Consider the following 23,718-nt stretch of genomic DNA (forward strand, 5'->3'; position numbering starts at 1 on the left):
AACAGCTGACCGCTGTGTACTCGCAACTTACAGCTGGAGAATACATATCGTGCCATGAAGAACATCACCTATCGTGCCATGAAGAACATCACCGTTCAACACACCACCGCATGTGGGCATGTTCTCATGAAGTGGGGAAAATTACAAACACATTAAATCACCTTTGGATTGCCCCAAGCCACGTCACTGCGCCCATGGCGATGACCATGTAGCCAGGCTAGGACATCTGTAATTATCCGTGAGATCACTGTCATCAGCTGGCCAGCCAGGCTAATATCATGTCCACCATGTAAGTTATAGTCCACATGACAGAAAGAAAAAGTGGAAGAAGAAAAAACATGCATACAGAAAAATAAAAAATACATACATACAATTAGGGGAAAGGCGTGAACTCATTCATGTGTGATCACTTTCCTCATCGCTTTGTGTCAGCTGACCACTAGCCAGCAACTCCCTCTCAGCTGGAACTGACAAAGTGAAATATATATATATATATATATATATATATATATATATATAAAGTTAAAAAAAATTAAAGTCAAATAAATAATCACAAAAAAGGGACAGATGGTGAGACTTTTCTGTGATTATTTATTTTACTTTATTTTATTTTTACCGTATTTATTAAATTCATTCTCTCATATTATTTCTGTTTGTGTTATTTCTTTATGTATTTAATCATTGTATTTCTATATTTTATATTTGTTTTTTGTATATTGTGTATTTGTTATCTCATCTCATCTTCAACCGCGTGTCCGGGATTGGGTCGTGGGAGCAATAGCTCCAGCATGGGAACCCAGACTTCCCTTTCCCGGGCTACACTAACCATCTCTGACTGGGGGATCCCGAACTGTTCCCAGGCCAGTGTGGAGATATAATCTCTCCACCTAGTCCTGGGTCTTCCTCTGAGTCTCCTCTCTGATGGATGTGCCTGGAACACCTCCTCAGGGAGGCACCCAGGGGACATCCTTACCAGATGCCCGAACTACCTCAGGTGGCTTGTTTCATTGCAAAGGAGCAGCTGCTCTACTCTGAGCTCCCCACGGATGACAGAGTTTCTTACCCTATCTCTAAGGGAGACACCAACCATGCACCTAAGGAAGTCCATTTTGGCCGTTTGTACCCGCGATCTAGTTCTTTCGGTCATGACCCAATCCTCATGACCATAGGTGAGAGCAGGAACGAAGACTGACCAGTAGATTGAGAGCTTTGCCTTTTGGCTCAACTCCATTTTCATCATATCAGTACGGGAGAGTAAATGCAATACCGTCCCTGCTGCGCCAATTCTCCAGCCAATCTCACGCTTCATTGTCCCCTCACTCGTGAACATATCTTGTCCATGAATATCACAAACAGGATTGGTGAAAAGGTACAGCCCTTGTGGAGGCCAACCCCCACTGCAAATGAGCCCAACTTACTGCTGAGCACCCCAACACAGCTCTCACTTTGTGAGTACGGAGATTTGATGGCCTTGGGAAGGGACCCCCTCATTCCATACTCCCGTAGCACCTCTCACAGTATCTCCCATGGTACCCGATCATACGACTTCTCCAAGTCCACAAAACACATGTAGACTGGATGGGCATACTCCCAGGCACCCTCCAGGATCCTTGTGAGTGAAGAGCTGGTTTGTTGTTCCACAACCAGGAAGGAACCCGCATTGTTCCTCTTCAATCAGAGGCTCGACAATCGGCCAAACCCTGCTTTCCAGATCCCTTTGAATAGACTTTACCAAGGAGGCTGAGTCGTGTGATTCCCCTGCAATTGACACACACTCTCTGGTCCCCTTTTTAAAATATGGGGACCACCACCCCAGTTTGCCACTCCTTAGGCACTGTTCCAGACCTCAATGCAATATTGAAGAGATGTCACATCCAAGACAGTCCCACAACACCCAGAGCCTTCAGTATTTCTGGACGGATCTCATCAACCCCTGGGGCCTTGCCACTGTGGAGTAGTTTGACCACTTCATTGAATCCCACAAGGGAAATTGATGATAATCTTCCATCAGCTTCCAGGTCTCATGAATAAAACCAGTTTTGCCGAAAAACAGTGTTGGTCTCTGCACACAACGAATGTTCTTGATATCTTTTAAACAGCCATGATGAAATCTCTCCTGAAACAGCCCAGTTTGGATCCACAGTCTCTGGCAAAGTATAGAATGTTGTTTTTGTTCAAAGATCCTTCAAAATGGAATCTCAGCCAATTTTTGGATATCTGATAATGATCACTTTGTATAACTATAAATACTTCAAACTGCTCATCATTCCACAGAGACCTCCATTCTGGGGTTTTTGTGAGGCCAGTATAGGTTTGACTCTTATTTGTATATATTATTTCCTCCTCATTTATATTTTGTGTCATGCCTCTGCTGTCAGTGTTTGTCAGTCTTGTGTCTTTCGTGTGCACTTGCCTCCCTGCTGTTGTCTGTGTGTGTGTGTTCATCTGCACTCTGTTTACTGCATGTGTGTGGGCCATGCATGTTGTCTCCACCCTCTATCCATAACTAGTGTGTCAAGTGGTCTTCAGGTCAGTCCTCTGTCAAGTGACACGTATGTTGATCTTGTCTGTCCTCAGCTTCTGCTCTGCATCCTCACTTGTCTGTTGCACATGATGTGTCCTTTGCCTGTGATTTAACATCTTGGTGTTTTCAGTTTTGTATTGTTTATTTCTCACTCTCTTTCCAGTGGTTAGGTATTTGAATTCTTAATGTGTACAAACTGTTTCCTGTTTTGAGTCTCTATAAGAATGTCTGGTTGTTTGGTTATTTTTTTGGCTCTCAGTTTTATCACCTTCCTGCTCAGGTCTTCAGTTCAGTTCATAATGAGTTCTTATTCTTTAACTTACCACAGTCATTTTTGCAGTTTATGCTTTGAGGGATTTGTCTTAGTATGTTGCCCTCTTGTGTTTTGTTAATTATTCACTTGTTCCAGTCACCCTTACTTGTGTAAGTCTGTTCTCTGCTGCCCCTTTGTACTTTGTTCATTTATCACATGTTTCAGCCACCCTTTATTACCATACCTGTGCTTTAATTTGTGTACTTAAACCACACCATTGTCCTCTTTACCTTGTGGGTCCATTATCATGTGTTACTTCTCTCCATTGTTGCCAGTAGTTCTTCCTCTGTTGTGTGAGTATTTGGTTATGGTTTTTGCCCTCCTTACAGAACTGTTTGAGTGAACCTGGTCCTCCTCATCTCACCTTCTGAATTCCCTTCATCATGAATTGTACATTTGTTGGAACTTGTCACCTCCCTGTGCCTTGTGTTACACTCACCTTTTGGAAAAATAACTTGTTTTTTGACTCCACTCTTGTGTTCTGACTTACCTGCATTTTTGGGGTTCTATTCTAACTTGATTGCACTACCACAACACAGACCGTTCTCTTCTGTTGTGGTGAATGATCATTGACTGGCTACAGATACTCTCTATATTTCAATGTTGCAATTCATTGTATACTGTTAGAGAGACTTTAGTGGTATTTTGGAATTTTTGGCCCGAGATCATATTTAGTAGATTGTTTGCAGTTACGATGGAATGATGATGGAAGGAGACCTTCATGAGGCCAACAAGTTAAACCTGTTCTTCAACAGGTTTGACACTATCTCTGCCTTCCCCCAGCTCCTGCTCAGTGCTCCCTGGACTCACTGCACACCACAATTATTACCACCCCCTTCCTCCCACCAATGTGTCTCCACTCCTCTCCCTCCTTCACCACTCCCTCATTCTCCCCAACGCCTCCCATCACCATCACTGCAGAGGAGGTGAGAAGAGAATTTAGTCATCTGTGTTCAGGAAAGGCTGAGGGTCCTGGTGGCCTCAGCCTCACAGTGCTGAAGAGATGTGCTTTCCAGCTGTGTGGGATTTTCAAGAACATCTTCAACTTGAGCCTGAGCCAGATGGTTGCTCCTGAGCAGTGGAAAACCTCATGTCTGGTCCCTGTGCCCAAGAAGAAGAATCCCAGCACACTTAATGACTACAGACTTGTGGCCCTAACATCACATGTTATGAAGTCACTTGAGAGGCTCATCCTGAGGCACCTCTGCACAGTCCTGGAACCATCACTGGACCCCCGCAGTTTGCATACCAGTCCAACAGGGGGTGTGGAGAATGCCATCATCTTCATGCTGCACAGAGCTTACTCTCACCTGGAGGAGGCAGGCAGCACTGTGAGAGTCATGTTCTTCGACTTCTCCAATGCGTTCAACAAGGTGTGGCCTGACTGACTCAGCGATGAGCTACAGGACATGAAGGTGGAGGCTCCACTGGTGGCCTGGATTACCAACTACCACACAGGCCACCCACAGTGTGTGAAGCTTCAAGACATTACAACTGACACCATCAGGAGCAGCACGGGGGCACCACAGGGGGCGCTCTCTGTCTCCCATTCTGTTCACACTCTGTTCACATTCTGTTCACACTGCAGAAGTTTTTGGATGACTCTGCCATCATAGGCTGCATCGGTAGTGACCAGGAGGCTGACTACAGGAGTGTGGTGGACAGGTTTGTAGAGTGTTATGGACTCAACCACCTGCAGCTCAACATATCTAAGATGAAGGAGCTGGTGGTGGACTTTAGAAGATGAAAGACCCGTCTGAACCCAGTTACCATTAATGGAACTGAGGTGAACATTGTGGACTACTACAAGTACCTGGGTGTCCACATAGACAAACTGAACTGGACTGTAAACACAGATGCTGTGTATAAGAAAGGTCAGAGCGGACTGTACTTCATCAAGAAGCTCAGATCTTTCAATGTCTTCAGAAATATGTTGTCGAAGTTTTATCACTCTGTGGTCTCCAGTGTCATCTTCTATGCTGTAGTGTGCTGAGGCAGCAGGCTGAAGGCAGCTGACATGAACAAAACTCAACAAGCTCATCAGGAGGGCTGGCTCAGTCCTGCAGGTGGAGCTGGAGTCAGTGATGGAGGTGTCAGATGAGGATGTTGAGAAATCTGCTCACCCTTCGTGACAACACCTCCCACCCCCTGCATGCCACACTGAGAGTACCTTCAGCCAAAGACTGAGGCCATTGAGGTGCTCCACAGAACGCCACAGGAGGTCCTTCCTACCTGTGGCAATCAAACTATATAATTCATCCCCCTTCTGTAGGATGAATACATAATGATCAGAGTTTTCAGTTACTCAGAGCTATGTGCAATACTGTCAAACATCTTGTGCAAGTGCACTCACTGTTCTCACTCTAAAAAACAAACAAACAAACAAAAAAGCCATGTTTACTGTTTCAGCACTCTGGCAAAACACTTTCCTTTGGGATTAATACAGTTCTTTCTTATTCTTAGTGAGACTAGACTAGACTTAGTGAGACTGACTAACATGACTCCGTTTGTGACGTTGCACGTTTGCTTGGTTGTGCTGTGGCTTGTGACCTGTTGGCTATAGTAACTATGGAAACCCCGCACACACACACACACACACACACACACACACACACACACACACACACACACACACACACACACACACACACACACACACAAAGCTCCTGTTCTGTTGCCTAGCAACATTAATCATAGCATCGTTCAAACCCCCCCACCACACACACACACACACACACACACACACACACATTTGTAAATCACCCTCCCACACACTGTTAGAGGCAAATGGCTACAAGATCTAACACCTGAACAAAGCTCCGGTGCCCTGATGGTAATATTTTTTCAGTGGTTCTGTCATTGTGACCGGCAGCACCGCCGTTCGGCATAAGCAGACTACGCAGCCTGCGTGGGGCACCAACCATGTTGCACTAGTTTGCAGGGCCTCCAATTGACTGAAAAATGTGTTAATCTGACCACTTTTTTTTGTAACAAGTAATCTAACGCGTTAATCTTTCCAAATGAGTAATCAGATTAAAATTACTTCTCCAAGTCACTGTGCGTTACTATTATTTTTGCATTGTGGGTCAACAGCTGCATTAAACTTGGTCCGTGGGCAGGAGGTCGGGGTTCGACTGAGCTGCCCACTTTAAGTGAGCTGTGAGCTTTTCATCAGCTACGACTCGTCCTCATCTCTTAAAGCACGGTGATCAGCACACCTGCACTGAGCTTTACAAAGACATTTTTCGTTTTTTTTTTCTCCTTTATTTAGAATTCTGAGCTGAGCCGCTCCATACCGTCTCGTTAAAAACAGCTGATCCTCCGCGACGCGTCAACAACTAACACTATTTTCCACTCAAATGCACCTAAACTCGCTTTCTGAGGACCACATGATGTGAAAACACAATAAAACTTTCTTACCTGTAAATCTGGTCATGTTTTCTGCATAAATAAATGTTATCCATTCTTTGTGCTCAAACACCAAAGCAGGGGCGAATCCAGATGGAATGGGGGCGTGGGGCGGGGATGTGCCCCCCTCACAACACCCCTAGATTAAAGGTCCAGTTTTGAAGCTGTTTTTTTTTTACTACAACTACTAATACTACTTAAAATAATAATAATTTTGACAAGTAAAATGTTTATAGAGAATTTAAATGTTAGAAAAATGTCAGAATTTAATAGTTACATTTATAAACAATGTAGGTTAGAAATTGCAAGTTTTACTGTTACAGTGCTGTCAACAGTTAAATATGAGGTCAAGAAAGATTATTTTACTTTTTATAAAACAAGTATTTATTTTCATTGAAGTCAAGAAAGGGTGACTATAAAGTGAGTTTTGGCAAAACATGTATCATTGTCATGTTGAGGTGGCAGAGGGTTGTTGTCGGCAGCTGGGGAAAGTAACTAAAAAAGTAACTAGTAATCTAACTTAGTTATTTTTACAACTGAGTAATCAGTAAAGTAACTAAGTTACTTTTTCAAGGAGTAATCAGTAATTGGATTACTTTATCAAAGTAACTGTGGCAACACTGATTATTACATTTCAAAATCAATATGAATTATTTATGAATAGGCCCATCGTTTTTTTCTTTAAACATTGTGTAGGCCCCTACCCCATTACTTAATTGGGGCAAATTAACAGTTTTTTGCCTAATATAAAGCCCCCATCCACCCCCGCCCCGATTCCCTGGTACAGCCCTGTTTGCGTCTTTCTCTGTTCGCTGTGTCGCCTAACCAGGGTTGCCAGATGTGATGATTTCCAGTCCAATAAATGCTCAAAAATGCATGGAGGCACAAAATCCTGCGCAATTTGAACTGATTTTTAAAATGTGTGTGGCAATTCTATACAAAAAACTCATCCAGTGCCATATTTATACCCTAAACAAACCAATTCGATGGGAAAACACCCAATCTGGCAACCCTGCGCCTAACTGAAGCAGCACTGCTAGCCCACATTCGATTCTGACACGAGACGACAAGTTGCCACTATGCCACAATTAAACAATGAAACGACAGCGGGACTCTGGAGCTGAAAAACGGAGGAAAAAGAAACAAAAAGATGATGCCCGTGCATCCCTTGCTGGTAAGTACGTGTTAAAGGTTTAAATTGTTTTGATTACTTAATGTTCAATGGTGCTGCTTAAAGTAGACCTGCATTGAAATAAATGCAGTCAGGTCTTTGGACCAAAAAATTATTTATATGTACACATAAGATCCTTCTGAATGTAGTAAAGTAAATCTGCAAGCCCAGATCTGTCATTCAACGGAGAAATCTTCATTTAAAAATGAGAAATTTACAGCTAACATTTAGCCCTCCGCAAAACTGTCATCTCATCCTGGATGCTGCCGAGACGACAGGGAGAAGACGCTATCCCAGCATGCATTGCGTGCACCAACTGTAATTTGTGGATATACGTCAGTTTGCATCTGCACCTTTTTCTTGTGTTATACGGAAGGATCTACTTTTTTTAAAACTTCATATTGTCTTGCGGTACGCTTGGTGAGTACACATTTCTTTTATTTGTGCTTGAAAATTATTTTTGGGGACTTTTTCATATGCCCGTTTGATTGCGTGGTGTCGCATTGAAAATCTACTGTCTTTCGCCTCCGGTGTACCGTCACGGGCTACGGAGGCGAGACCCGCAAAGAATCCAAGTCATTAAAAAGATATAAACCTCTCTCAGCGGCCACAGAGCTCTGCGGCTCCGACTACCGAGACGTGCGGCGCTGCGGATTTTGCCACAAGAAGTCTGTCCTTGCGAGCAACAGGTGTCACTTGCCGCTCCGCATTAAAACGGTGAGCGTAGTCTCTGGACTTGTGCCAAGTTGGCTGCACCTCCATTCAGTAGACAGGGATATGTCTGCAGCTGCACAGCAGACACGGGGGTGTGAGTGGCCCACGGCAGCATTTAACGAGCGTATGCACTCGGTAAGCGCATCAGGGGCAGTGAGAGCGAGGCGTCAGGGAAGAACGGCGCCCGCTGTCGATGTCACTCGCTGTCGATGTCACTCGCTGTTGATCTGAGCATGCAGACCGGGCATGCAGAGCTGTATCTCACATTCAATGCAGCTTACTTTTGAATGTTGCAACCAGGATGTGTATAACAGTAACATTACTAACAGATAAAATCAATTTCAATGCGGGATCGGACTGAAGGCGGGAGCGCGTCCTCTTGTCCCTGACGTCATGGAAATGATACAAACTGTTTTCACAGAGGGCTAAATTTTAGCTGCAAATTTGTCATTTTTAAATGAAGATTTCTCCGCTGAATTACAAATTTGGGTTTACAGATTTACTTTACTGCATTCACAAGGGTCTTATAAATACATATAAGCTATTTCTTTCTGAAATCTGAGAACATTTATCTCAATGCATGTCTACTTTAAGCTAGGTTGCGTTGGCTTTGCTGATTTGATGTAGCTTTAAACGCTAAACTTAAACGCTTTAATAAATACTAACGGTTTGAGTAGAACTTTTGTGTGTGTGTGGGGGGGGGGGTTCTTGTATGGGGGTGGGGGGGCCTCCCTGACCAGTTATGCTTAGGGCCTCCAAAACCTTAGCAGCGGCCCTGGTGACCGGCATTGTACTGACAATGCATTTAACTTGTGATCTGCTGTTTTTATTGGTCACTTTTAATACTTTATGCTGTGATGTTGTGAAAAAGTTTGTTTGAATTGCTTGAAAGATGATATATATATATATATATATATATATATATATATATATTATTCATTATTTTGTATCATGCTCTGGCTCCCTCCAACTTCCAAATACATACAGGTTAAGGCACACCGACACTTGCACACATTAAACCCCTGCGCTTCCGTGCAATTCATCCTGCCAATGTGACCCGCTGTGTTCTGCTGGAAGCTGCATTATATAAAATAATTATTTTGTAGTGGATGAAGTATTTGCTCTCAGAATTTGGCTGATGAAACCACTTCTAATCACTCTGGAATCACAGAGGAATTTTCTACAGCTGCAGCTGTTCTTGTGTGCTTCATGAAGCGGAGAACGCATTTGGAATCATCACAAAGGTAATTATTTATAATATTTATATTGTTAATTTATATTGTTGGTAAAACAGTTGCATTTTCATTCCTTCTTATGAATATCTGTAAAATTATGTTTATTATAGATTTAACATCTCGTCATAATTGTTCAGATGAGCTGTGCTGTGATGCACTGCACTGACGCAATGACTCGCAGTGGCACACAGTGTTTTTGAATTGTTTGGATCAAATTTGTGCAAGTTTTTTAGGTGTCACTGTTATTGTTATGTATGATAATAACGATCCACTGAGGAGGTATCCCAGTGGAGTAGGTAACCTGTGGAGAGCTTACCTGTACAGCTGCTGTCACACTGTTTGAGCGCTGGAAGCGACGATACCTGCCCAACAGAAAGAAACAAACATTTAAAACTCTCTTCATCCAGTGTCCACACTTCTGAAATTCCTGGATCTCCACTAACCCACCATGGTCCAAATTAAGTAAGTCCATCAAATGACCATGGTCCAAATAGGACTCTAAAATTGATTTGATTCCAATTCTTAAGATTCATAATCAATTCATTCAATTTAATTTGATTTGATTCCAATCGAACCTATATGGATTTGGGTTAAATTCAATTTTTCAAATTTTTTTTTATATAGCGCCAAATCACAACAAACAGTTGCCCCAAGGCGCTTTATATTGTAAGGCAAGGCCATACAATAATTATGTAAAACCCCAATGGTCAAAACGACCCCCTGTGAGCAAGCACTTAGTGTTATTAAAACCATTTTTTGAGCTGTTAGCTGATTGTCCAGTTATTCAAGATATTAATACTACTTCACAAAATTTGGCCCTCAAAATCAATCAACTTTTTTCTTATATAGCGCCAAATCACAACAAACAGTTGCCCCAAGGCGCTCCATATTGTAAGGCAAGGCCATACAATAATTATGAAAAACCCCAACGGTCAAAACGACCCCCTATGAGCAAGCACTTGGCCACAGTGGGAAGGAAAAACTCCCTTTTAACAGGAAGAAACCTCCAGCAGAACCAGGCTCAGGGAGGGGCAGTCTTCTGCTGAGACTGGTTGGGGCTGAGGGAAAAAAACAGGAAAAAGACATGCCGTGAAGGGGGGCAGAGATCGATCACTAATGATTAAATGCAGAGTGATGCATACGGAGCAAAAAGAGAAAGAAACAGTGCATCATGGGAACCCCCCCACAATCTACGTCTAAAGCAGCATAACCAAGGGATGGTCCAGGGTCACCCGATCCAGCCCTAAGTATAAGCCTTAGCGAAAAGGAAAGTTTTAAGCCTAATCTTAAAAGTAGAGAGGGTATCTGTCTCCCTGATCTGAATTGGGAGCTGGTTCCACAGGAGAGGAGCCTGAAAGCTGAAGGCTCTGCCTCCCATTCTACTCTTACAAACCCTAGGAACTACAAGTAAGCCCGCAGTCTGAGAGCGAAGCGCTCTAATGGGGTAATATGGTACTACGAGGTCCCTAAGATAAGATGGGACCTGATTATTCAAAACCTTATAAGTAAGAAGAAGAATTTTAAATTCTATTCTAGAATTAACAGGAAGCCAATGAAGAGAGGCCAACACGGGTGAGATATGCTCTCTCCTGCTAGTCCCCGTCAGTACTCTAGCTGCAGCATTCTGAACCAACTGAAGGCTTTTTAGGGAACTTTTAGGACAACCTGATAATAATGAATTACAATAGTCCAGCCTAGAGGAAATAAATGCATGAATTAGTTTTTCAGCATCACTCTGAGACAAGACCTTTCTGATTTTAGAGATATTGCGTAAATGCAAAAAGGCAGTCCTACATATTTGTTTAATATGCGCTTTGAATGACATATCCTGATCAAAAATGACTCCAAGATTTCTCACAGTATTACTAGAGATCAGGGAAATGCCATCCAGAGTAACGATCTGGTTAGACACCATGCTTCTAAGATTTGTGGGGCCAAGTACAATAACTTCAGTTTTATCTGAGTTTAAAAGCAGGAAATTAGAGGTCATCCATGTCTTTATGTCTGTAAGACAATCCTGCAGTTTAGCTAATTGGTGTGTATCCTCTGGCTTCATGGATAGATAAAGCTGGGTATCATCTGCGTAACAATGAAAATTTAAGCAATACCGTCTAATAATACTGCCTAAGGGAAGCATGTATAAAGTGAATAAAATTGGTCCTAGCACAGAACCTTGTGGAACTCCATAATTAACTTTAGTCTGTGAAGAAGATTCCCCATTTACATGAACAAACTGTAATCTATTAGACAAATATGATTCAAACCACCGCAGCGCAGTGCCTTTAATACCTATGACATGCTCTAATCTCTGTAATAACATTTTATGGTCAACAGTATCAAAAGCAGCACTGAGGTCCAACAGAACAAGCACAGAGATAAGTCCACTGTCCGAAGCCATAAGAAGATCATTTGTAACCTTCACTAATGCTGTTTCTGTACTATGATGAATTCTAAAACCTGACTGAAACTCTTCAAATAGACCATTCCTCTGCAGGTGATCAGTTAGCTGTTTTACAACTACCCTCTCAAGAATCTTTGAGAGAAAAGGAAGGTTGGAGATTGGCCTATAATTAGCTAAGATAGCTGGGTCAAGTGATGGCTTTTTAAGTAATGGTTTAATTACTGCCACCTTAAAGGCCTGTGGTACATAACCAACTAACAAAGATAGATTGATCATATTTAAGATTGAAGCATTAAATAATGGTAGGACTTCCTTGAGCAGCCTGGCAGGAATGGGGTCTAATAAACATGTTGATGGTTTGGATGAAGTAACTAATGAAAATAACTCAGACAGAACAATCGGAGAGAAAGAGTCTAACCAAATACCGGCATCACTGAAAGCAGCCAAAGATAACGATACATCTTTGGGATGGTTATGAGTAATTTTTTCTCTAATAGTCAAAATTTTGTTAGCAAAGAAAGTCATGAAGTCATTACTAGTTAAAGTTAATGGAATACTCAGCTCAATAGAGCTCTGACTCTTTGTCAGCCTGGCTACAGTGCTGAAAAGAAACCTGAGGTTATTCTTATTTTCTTCAATTAGTGATGAGTAGAAAGATGTCCTAGCTTTACGGAGGGCTTTTTTATAGAGCAACAAACTCTTTTTCCAGGCTAAGTGAAGATCTTCTAAATTAGTGAGACGCCATTTCCTCTCGAACTTACGGGTTATCTGCTTTAAGCTACGAGTCTGTGAGTTATACCACGGAGTCAGACACTTCTGATTTAAAGCTCTCTTTTTCAGAGGAGCTACAGCATCCAAAGTTGTCTTCAAAGAGGATGTAAAACTATTGACGAGATACTCTAACTCCCTTACAGAGTTTAGGTAGCTACTCTGCTCTGTGTTGGTATATGACATTAGAGAACATAAAGAAGGAATCATATCCTTAAACCTAGTTACAGCGCTTTCTGAAAGACTTCTAGTGTAATGAAACTTATTCCCCACTGTAGGGTAGTCCATCAGGGTAAATGTAAATGTTATTAAAAAATGATCAGACAGAAGGGAGTTTTCAGGGAATACTGTTAAGTCTTCTATTTCCATACCATAAGTCAGAACAAGATCTAAGATATGATTAAAGTGGTGGGTGGACTCATTTACTTTTTGAGCAAAGCCGATAGAGTCTAATAATAGATTAAATGCAGTGTTGAGGCTGTCATTCTCAGCATCTGTGTGGATGTTAAAATCGCCCACTATAATTATCTTATCTGAGCTAAGCACTAAGTCAGACAAAAGGTCTGAAAATTCACAGAGAAACTCACAGTAACGACCAGGTGGACGATAGATAATAACAAATAAAACTGGTTTTTGGGACTTCCAATTTGGATGGACAAGACTAAGAGACAAGCTTTCAAATGAATTAAAGCTCTGTCTAGGTTTTTGATTAATTAATAAGCTGGAATGGAAGATTGCTGCTAATCCTCCGCCACGGCCCGTGCTACGAGCATTCTGACAGTTAGTGTGACTCGGGGGTGTTGACTCATTTAAACTAACATATCCATCCTGCTGTAACCAGGTTTCTGTTAGGCAGAATAAATCAATACGTTGATCAATTATTATATCATTTACCAACAGGGACTTAGAAGAGAGAGACCTAATGTTTAATAGACCACATTTAACTGTTTTAGTCTGTGGTGCAATTGAAGGTGCTATATTATTTTTTATTTTTGAATTTTTATGCTTAAATAGATTTTTGCTGGTTATTGGTGGTCTGGGAGCAGGCACCGTCTCTACGGGGATGGGGTAATGAGGGGATGGGATGGGGGAGAGAAGCTGCAGAGAGGTGTATAAGACCACAGCTCTGCCTCCTGGTCCCAACGCTGGACAGTCACAGTTTGGAGGATCCAAGAAAATTGGCCAGATTTCTAGAAATGAGAGCTGCTCCATCTAAAGTGGGATGGATGCCGTCTCTCCTAACAAGACCAGGTTTTCCCCAGAAGCTTTGCCAATTATCAATGAAGCCCACCTCATTTTTTGGACACCACTCAGACAGCCAGCAATTCAAGGAGAACATGCGGCTAAACATGTCACTCCCGGTCTGATTGGGGAGGGGCCCAGAGAAAACAACAGAGTCCGACATTGTTTTTGCAAAGTTACACACCGATTTAATGTTAATTTTAGTGACCTCCGATTGGCGTAACCGAGTGTCATTACTGCCGATGTGAATTACAATCTTACCAAATTTACGCTTAGTCTTAGCCAGCAATTTCAAATGTCCTTCGATGTCGCCTGCTCTGGCCCCCGGAAGACAACTGACAATGGTTGCTGGTGTCGCTAACTTCACATTTCTCAAAACAGAGTCGCCAATAACCAGAGTTTGATCCTCGGCGAGTGTATCGTCGAGTGGGGAAAAACGGTTAGAGATGTGAACGGGTTGACGGTGTACACGGGGCTTCTGTTTAGGGCTACGCTTCCTCCTCACAGTCACCCAGTCAGCCTGCTTTCCCGACTGCCCGGGATCTGCCAGGGGGGAACTAACGGCGGCTAAGCTACCTTGGTCCGCACCGACTACAGGGGCCTGGCTAGCTGTAGAATTTTCCACGGTGCGGAGCCGAGTCTCCAATTCGCCCAGCCTGGCCTCCAAAGCTACGAATAAGCTGCACTTATTACAAGTACCGTTACTGCTAAAGGAGGCCGAGGAATAACTAAACATTTCACACCCAGAGCAGAAAAGTACGGGAGAGACAGGAGAAGCCGCCATGCTAAATCGGCTAAGAGCTAGTAGCTACGCAACCTAGCGGATTCCTAAAAACACACAAAGTGAATAATGTGTAAATAATTTAGAGGTGATTCAGCAGAAGGAGTGCCCCAATCAAGGCACCAAACAGGCCATGAAGCAGCACAGGCAACGCACGACAACAGCGAACGCATGACAACGGTGCTAAAATAAAATAAAAATCGACTAAACACGCTGTGGAGCAGCACAGATAACGCACGACAACAGTGCTAAAAAAAAAAATAAAAAAATAAAAAAATAAATAAAAACGAAAGCGTTAGCAAGCTAGTTAGCTTGCCAACGCTGATGAAAGTTAGCTGATAAAAGTGCTCCGTCGCGATGTTTCGACCGTTAGAGGTCTTCCTTAGGCGTTGGAGCACAGTAAAAAAGTAAAAAAAAAAGTAAAAAGGTAAAAAAGTAAAAAAGTCTTGAAAAAGACTGTTAGTTCAAGTCCAAAGCAGCAGGTAGCAGTCTCTGTGTAAACAGTCCCAACAGAGAGCCAAAATTCTGATGCAATCTCACTCCGAAGACCAAGTCAGCAAAGTCCACGTTCCGCTTCCTTCCTTCCGCAGGCAATAGTGTTTCAGAGAGGTATAATTTAAAAAAATTTCCAGGGGACAATAGCCCCGGGCTCCCGTACAAAATTCGTGCCTGCAGCACTCACTGTGCGGCATGCTGCAAGAGAACGATCCCCTGAGAACTTTACACTTAGCCGCGCAGCAAGTGATGGCGGAAAGTTCTCCTGAGTTCTACAGCAGGAGGAGCTGCAGGAGAACATTTCTCCTGCAGCAAAGTTATCCTGCACCAGGGGGAAAGTTCTCCTGCAGCAGGAGAATGTAGCTATAGTTCTCCCACAGTCCACACCAAAGAACCTTTATGTGCTGTGTGAATTAAATGGCAGGCAATTCTCTTCTCTTTGCCCTCAACAACAGACAAGAGGTAGTCATGATTGACACCTTTAAATGGCTTTGAAAGATGTTGATGAATAAATTGTGGATGTGCTGCTTCTAAAGCAGAACCAGCGCATCCACAATCAGTGTAAAGAAATGATCATTTTCCCATTGGAAACAGCTTAATGGCCAACAGCTTAATGGCACGCTGTTATAATGCTGGCGAGAAGTGCACATACATACATACACACACACACACACACACACACACACACACACACACACACACACACACACACACACACACACACACACACACATCTCTCTCTCTCTCTCTCTCTCTCTCTCTCTCTCTCTCTCTCTCTCTCTCTCTCTCTCTCTCTATATATATATATATATATATATATATATCGATCTTTGGATGTATGAATCAATCTGTAGGAATTAAAATGAGAATCTATTTAAAATCCGCAAATCGATTTTTTCATCCCAGCACTAGGTCCAAATGAAGTAAGCTGACCAACCCACCACAATCCAAATAAAGTAAGTCCAATAACCCACCATGGTCCAAGTAAAGTAAATCTATCCAAACACCATAGCCCAAATAATGTTGTGAAAGTGTTGGAACACGGACCCACAACAGGGGGCGCAAATGAACGGACAATGGAGGAGTCAAATAACACTGTTTTTACTGTTGTGAAACAGGCACAACAAACACAGCCGATTACAATATTGAAATTGAGTCCAATTACAACGGTGTCGTGAGGGCAGGCTCGACGATAGGAGACGTCTGTCCAAGTCGAACCGGAACCAACCCGATTTCCTCTGCCACCGAACCCCGGGAATACTGGAGCCGCCAAGTCCCGAACTCCCAGGTGGCCACTGCCTCCGCTCGTCGGATCCGGTACTGCTGGCAAGGAACAGAAACAGTCAGGTGTGGGTGCGGCTGCACCCAGCAACACGGAGGGTGGAGATTCCACCTCCACCTCTCGTCAACAACAATAAAGGAATGTAGGAAGGTGAGTACTTATCCAAGAGTTGTCCAGTGGTCAGCTATCCTACAAACAATCAACAAGAATTACAACTGTAATTAATAGCACGTTTGGGCGGAGATTGTTACCTCTTTGATATGGCGATATCTCGGCAATGAGGTGGAGATGCCGTCCTGCTGATATACCTCCCTGTTGATTGGAATCAGCTGTCTCAGGTGATGGGTGACAGCTGTCACCCTGGCTGCTTCTGTGAGGCGGCAGCGCCCTCCGGTGCCTGGAGCCCGCACTCCAGGCAGGGCGCCCTCTGGTGGTGGTGGGCCAGCAGTACCTCCTCTTCAGCGGCCCACACAACAAATAAAGTAAGTCCATCAAACCACCACAGCTCAAATAAAGTGAGAACATCAAACAGTCATGGTCAAAATAAAGTACGTCTACCAACCCCCATAGTCCAAATAAAGTAAGTCCATCAAACCAGCAGAATCCAAATAAAGTAAGTCTATCAACCCAACAAATTACAAACCCAATTTAAAAAAGCAAATGAAGACTAATGACTGACTTCTTTTGCTTAACTAGCAGGATAAGTATTGCACTGGTGTTAACTTAAGTGATATGGACCTGAGCCTAGGTTCATTATAGTCAGGAATGGGTCTTGTAGTAGCATTTGCAAAAGTGAACATTTGTGATATTCCATTCAAATCTACTGCTAAGAGATAATCAGGGTGCTGCTAAATACAAGGCATACTCAAAAAGTATCTAACCTTATTTCATCCAAAAGAAACAAATAAGGCCTGTGAGTTAAGCCCTGGTCCCACCGAATAATGAACAATGAATAATGAGCCATGTAGCATGTTTTTTTTGGTACCAGTTCAGTTATTCAACAAACATGTGAGAATAGTGGCTCTTAGAAGCTCTAAGAGGCAGAATATTCAGCTAACAAGGCTCATCTCTGAGCATGGCGCAAATTTCAAGAAGTTCAAAATTCAGCAACAACAGCGTGGGGCAGTTTGTGTACAAGGTACTACGAAGACAAACAAGGATTTTAGAGGCATGTTTGTAGTGAGGACGAGGCTGTTAAAAGCCCATTATCTGAGTACCTGGTGTCTATGAGGACAGGACAGGCTAGTTTGGACAGGCTATTTTGGCTCAGCCCTCTCGCACACATTGTAGTGACAAACCCACGTGCTTTGTGCGCTGGATGCTGAATACAACCCCAATGCCAATGAAGTTTGGACGTTGTGTGAAATGTAAATAAAAACAGAATACAATGATTTGCAAATCCTCTTCAAAATATGTTCAATTGAATACACCACAAAGACAAGATATTTAATGTTCAAACTGATAGACTTTTTTGTTTTTGTGCAAATATTTGCACATTTTGAAATGGATGCCTGCAATACATTTCAAAAAAGCTGGGACGGGGCAACAAAAGACTGGGAAAGTTGATGAATGCTCAAAGAACACCTGTTTGGAACATTCCATAGTTGAGCAGGTTAATTGGAAACAGGTGAGTGTCATGATTGGGTATAAAAGGAGCATCCCCAAAAGGCTCAACCGTTCACAAGCAAAGATGGGGCGAGGATCACCACTTTGTGAACAACTGCGTGAAAAATTAGTACAACAGTTTAAGAACAATGTTTCTCAATGTTCAATTGCAAGGAATTTAGAGATTCCATCATCTACAGTCTATAATACATAATCAGAAGATTCAGAGAATCTGGAGAAGGCCGAAAACCATCGCCCAAGCTCATTTGAAATGGAGAGACACAAAGTGGAAAAGTGTGCTGTGGTCTGATGAGTCCACATTTCAAATTGTTTTTGGAAATCATGGACGTCGTGTCCTCCGGACAAAAGAGGAAAAAGACCATCCAAATTGTTATCAGCGCAAAGTTCAAAAGCCAGCATTTATGATGGCATGGGGGTGTGTTAGTGTCTGTTGTGTGGGCCGCTGAAGAGGAGGTACTGCTGGCCCACCACCAGAGGGTGCCCTGCCTGAAGTGCGGGCTTCAGGCACGAGAGGGCGCCGGAGCAACCGGGAGTGACAGCTGTCACTCATCAACAGCACCAGCTGTCACTCATCTTCACCTCAAACCACTTCACCATAAAAGCCGGGCAGCATCTTCACCTCGCTGCCGAGAAATCATCTACCTGTCAGGTAAACCGCTCAGCCTGAGTAAACACAACAGTAGTAACGTCTTTGCTTCTGTGTGTAATATTACTTTTGCAGACGAACCTGTTTGTACGTAAGGAGTAGTTGTGTGTTGGGGAGTTGGCGTACTCCGCTCCTCGGTTGGGGACTACTAAGTATACCAACAGGATCTGCACTTAATTCTGGAATATTGTGATTAAGAGGTGGAGGTGTTTCGCACCCTCTTCTGACTGTTTGCTGGGTGTTCACGCACCCACTATCACCTGTCTGTTCTTCCTGCCAGCAGTACCAGATCTGACAGCCTGAGACAGTGGCCACCTGGGGACTCAGCGCTTGGTGGCTCCGGGGTGCTCCAGATCCGCTGGCAGTGGAAAGCGTGTGGGATCTGGCTCTTCTCTGGACAGGCGTCTTCTATCCTCAAGCCTGCCCACACGTCACCTTGAATTATTGACTGCTGTTCTAAATTGTGTTGTCTGTTGTTCTGTTGTGCACATTCACAACATTAAATTGTTGTATTTTGGCTTATTCCATTGTCCGTTCATTTACGCCCCCTGTTGTGGGTCCGTGTCCCTACACTTTCACAACAGTGTCCATAGCATGGGCAACTTACACATCTGTGATGGCACGATCAATGCTGAAAGGTACATCCAGGTTTTGGAGCAACACATGCTCCCATCCAAGCAACGTCTTTTTCAGGGACGTCCCTGCTTATTTCAGCAAGACAATGCCAAGCCACATTCTGCAAGTGTTACAACAGCATGGTAGTACAGCTACGTAGTAAAAGAGTGTGGGTACTAGACTGGCCTGCCTGCAGTCCAGACCTGTCACCCACTGAAAATGTGTGGTGCATTATGAAGTGCAAAATACGACAACGGAGACCCCAGAATGTTGAACAACTGAAGTCGTACATCAAGGAGGAATGGGAAAGAATTCCACCTACTACAACCCCTGGCAAAAATTATGGAATCACCGGCCTCGGAGGATGTTCATTCAGTTGTTTAATTTTGTAGAAAAAAAGCAGATCACAGACATGACACAAAACTAAAGTCATTTCAAATGGCAACTTTCTGGCTTTAAGAAACACTATAAGAAATCAAGAAAAAAAAGATTGTGGCAGTCAGTAACGGTTACTTTTTTAGACCAAGCAGAGGAAAAAAATATGGAATCACTCAATTCTGAGGAAAAAATTATGGAATCACCCTGTAAATTTTCATCCCCAAAACTAACACCTGCATCAAATCAGATCTGCTTGTTAGTCTGCATCTAAAAAGGAGTGATCACACATTTGAGAGCTGTTGCACCAAGTGGACTGACATGAATCATGGCTCCAACACGAGAGATGTCAATTGAAACAAAGGAGAGGATTATCAAACTCTTAAAATAGGGTAAATCATCACGCAATGTTGCAAAAGATGTTGGTTGTTCACAGTCAGCTGTGTCTAAAGTCTGGACCAAATACAAACAACATGGGAAGGTTGTTAAAGGCAAACATACTGGTAGACCAAGGAAGACATCAAAGCGTCAAGACAGAAAACTTAAAGCAATATGTCTCAAAAATCAAAAAATGCACAACAAAACAAATGAGGAATGAATGGGAGGAAACTGGAGTCAACGTCTGTGACCGAACTGTAAGAAACCACCTAAAGGAAATGGGATTTACATACAGAAAAGCTAAACGAAAGGCATCATCAAGGTTACAATGGGCTAAGGAAAAGCAATTGTGGACTGTGGATGACTGGATGAAAGTCATATTCAGTGATGAATCTCGAATCTGCATTGGGCAAGGTGATGATGCTGGAACTTTTGTTTGGTGCCTTTCCAATGAGATTTATAAAGATGACTGCCTGAAGAGAACATGTAAATTTCCACAGTCATTGATGATATGGGGCTGCATGTCAGGTAAAGGCACTGGGGAGATGGCTGTCATTACATCATCAATAAATGCACAAGTTTATGTTGATATTTTGGACAATTGAAAGGATGTTTGGGGATGATGAAATCATTTTTCAAGATGATAAAGCATCTTGCCATAGAGCAAAAACTGCAAAAACATTCCTTGCAAAAAGACACATAGGGTCAATGTCATGGCATAGGGTCAATGTCAATGAGCAGATCTGATTTGATGCAGGTGTTAATTTGGGGGATGAAAATTTACAGGGTGATTCCATAATTTTTTCCTCAGAATTGAGTGATTCCATATTTTTTCCTCTGCTTGGTCTAAAAAAGTAACCGTTACTGACTGCCACAATCTTTTTTTCTTGATTTCATATAGTGTTTCTTAAAGCCAGAAAGTTGCCATTTGAAATGACTTTAGTTTTGTGTCATGTCTGTGATTTGCTTTTTTTCTACAAAATTAAACAACTGAATGAACATCCTCTGAGGCCGGTGATTCCATAATTTTTGCCAGGTGTTGTAAGCTTCAACAATTAGTGTCCTCAGTTCCCAAATGCTTATTGAGTGTTGTTAGAAGGAAAGGTGATGTAACACAGTGGTAAACATACCACTGTGCCAGGTTTTTTAAAACGTGTTGCAGGCATCCATTTCAAAATGAGCAAATATTTGCACAAAATAATAGTTTATCAGTTTGAACATTAAATATCTTGTCTTTGTGGTGTATTTAATTGAATATAGGTTGAAGAGGATTTGCTAATCATTGTATTCTATTTTTACTTACATTTTACACAACATCCCAACTTCACTGGAATTGGGGGTGTAATAATAGTGTGTGTATATGATAACAAGAGCCTAAACAATTTATAAATACATAAAGACAGTAAATTAACATGAAATTAACATTACGTAATTTGCAGGAAATAAAAGGGTTGAGTTCTTCTTCTAAAAATTGTTGAGGTCAAAGGTTCTAAAAACATTCTGGACTCACACATCATTCCAACTCATTATACAAACTTTGCTTAATTTATTACCACCCTTGAAAAATATCAGCTACCTATGTTATAAACACTATGAACTTGAGGGTTGCCTCCAGGGTGCGGCACAGGTGTGTGAAAGGTGTGGGCTGGGGCAGGCATGGCAGTGTGGGCAGGGATCAGTGCCACAGCAGCCATGCCGATGAATGTCCAGGCCATTTTAGCTATTGTTGCGGCTCTCAACAGAACAGCCACCGGCCACTCCAATCCACCATTGCAATAAGGTGTGTGAAGGCCAGGGAGGAGGGCAGGGGGCCCGCAAGGCCCACACCAATGTAATTGAATCTCCACTCAGGCAGGGAAGTGAGCCAGGGGAGCTTTGGAGTGGCAGTGGATCTTGGAGCACTGACACATACTACACGAGTCCGCCCAGTCTATTACGTCCTTTTTGAGCCGGTTGCTTCCATGCGGTGGGGATGGAGGATTGCGGCTGTCCTGTGGAGATGTTGCAGAGCACCTTGGTATACCCCAGTGGCTGCAGACCTGAGCGGCTGAACCTCTGGGTCGGTGGTCTGATCAGCTACCATGAGGGTGTAGTCCAGCCCAAGGTGGACCGCAGCTGCAAAAGCTCGAGCAGGGCAGTCCATAGTGAAGTTTGTCTTGCCTGCAATATGCTGTATGTCTATGGTGAACTCTGAGATACCAGAGAGCTGTCACTGTTGTCGGGTGGACCAGATTTCAGACACTTTAGCTGTGGCAAAAGTCAGTGGTTTGTGATCAATTAAAGCTGTACCACTGGCCCTCCAGCAGCGTGCGGAAGTGTTGAATGACAAGGGGACCCACGGCATCACCACCACTATCCAGGCGCTGATGAGTCAGAGTCCCATTGTTTGGTGAGGAGGAAGGCCGATGGTGAGGCATTGGCCACCAGGAAATGGAACAGCCTTACCGCATTCGTCGTCATGATTGCGTCCTTCAAAAACGTTGAAAACACAGACGTCGAGGTCACCAGTGTAAAAATTCTGATGAATGAGCCATAATTTCCCCATTTTGACAAGGCAATAACATATCACTTTATTTCTCTTTATTTCTCTAATTTTTCTTTGTCGCACAATTCACAGACCTTTTATAGTAGCTCAGCCATGCTCATTTAACCTCAAAGGAGTTCTGACAGGAACAGCACCACAGGGGGCTGAGACAGCTTTATATGTATAGCAGGGATTAACATTGCCAATTACAGGAAACATCATATCCAAGACAACTTGTCAGAGAGAGTTTGTCGTATGCACAACTGGAATACATAGACCTTTTTATGTGCTTCACACAAGGCAGCGTGTGACCGGAACACAAATACACATTGGCGAGACAGAAACAGCTTTATATGCACAGAACAGAGAACAGACAGAGGACACACTCTAACCCTGTGGGGTCAGCGGCGACACTTTGGGATGGTGAATTATATACAATACGTGCTGAATGTCCACTACAGTTTTCAGTTTTAGAAGTGTTTATTTGTCACTAGCTTTTACATAATATATGTCAGAGGTTATATTTACACAGAAACAAAGCAGAGTTAGCAGCTAGCTAGACCAACCAGTGACGTCACCAGGCTAACATCTGTGACATGTCTTGTAAATCACTGTAGTGGTGTTATCAGGTTACAAAAACAGCATTTTCTGTTCTAGAAGTGTTCATTTCTTGCTCGATTTTACACAACCTTTACATTATATTTAGTCAGAAACTAAGCAGTTTTGGAGTGCCAGAGAGACCAGCCAGTGATGTCATGGTGGCGCGCTACTCTGATTGGCTGTCAACCCCCCACCCCCCCAAAAAATTGATTTGCATGATTCATGGATAAAAATAGGAAACAGAATGTGACTTTTTAACCTCTTAAAATAGGTCAAGGTTAGCCATCTTTGTCCAAGATATGTGTCCCAAAAATGTTCCCTGTTCCCTGGACTTGTGTTAAGCACAGACGGACAATGGACGCAAAGCCTTTGCAATACCCAATGGCCATATTTTGATGGCCTCGGGTAAAAAGGAGAGGAAACATAATTCCATACTACACCACTATGCTAACCATAAGACAGGAAGAATAGATGAGTCTTTATTCTGGACTGGAATGACCCTATAGAGCCAGAATGATTTATTGCTGCAGGGAGATCATTCCACAGGACAGGCACACAATAAGAGAAGGCTCTGTGGCCTGCTGACTTTTTTGCAACCTTTGGGACACAAAGTAGTCCTA

At 42.9% G+C, this 23,718-nt stretch overlaps 1 protein-coding gene across 1 annotated transcript in view; it reads right to left on the minus strand.

The window, feature by feature from the left end:
- Positions 1–23,718, minus strand: part of dlgap1a (discs, large (Drosophila) homolog-associated protein 1a) — a 415,980-nt gene that overhangs the window by 74,363 nt on the left and 317,899 nt on the right. Inside the window, exon 9 of the mRNA XM_034183790.1 lies at positions 9,682–9,727. Coding sequence (XP_034039681.1) covers positions 9,682–9,727 — 46 coding nt within the window. The remainder of the gene's footprint in view (positions 1–9,681; positions 9,728–23,718) is intronic.

This window comes from Thalassophryne amazonica, chromosome 12, assembly GCF_902500255.1.
Source record: "Thalassophryne amazonica chromosome 12, fThaAma1.1, whole genome shotgun sequence".
NCBI lineage: Eukaryota > Metazoa > Chordata > Actinopteri > Batrachoidiformes > Batrachoididae > Thalassophryne > Thalassophryne amazonica.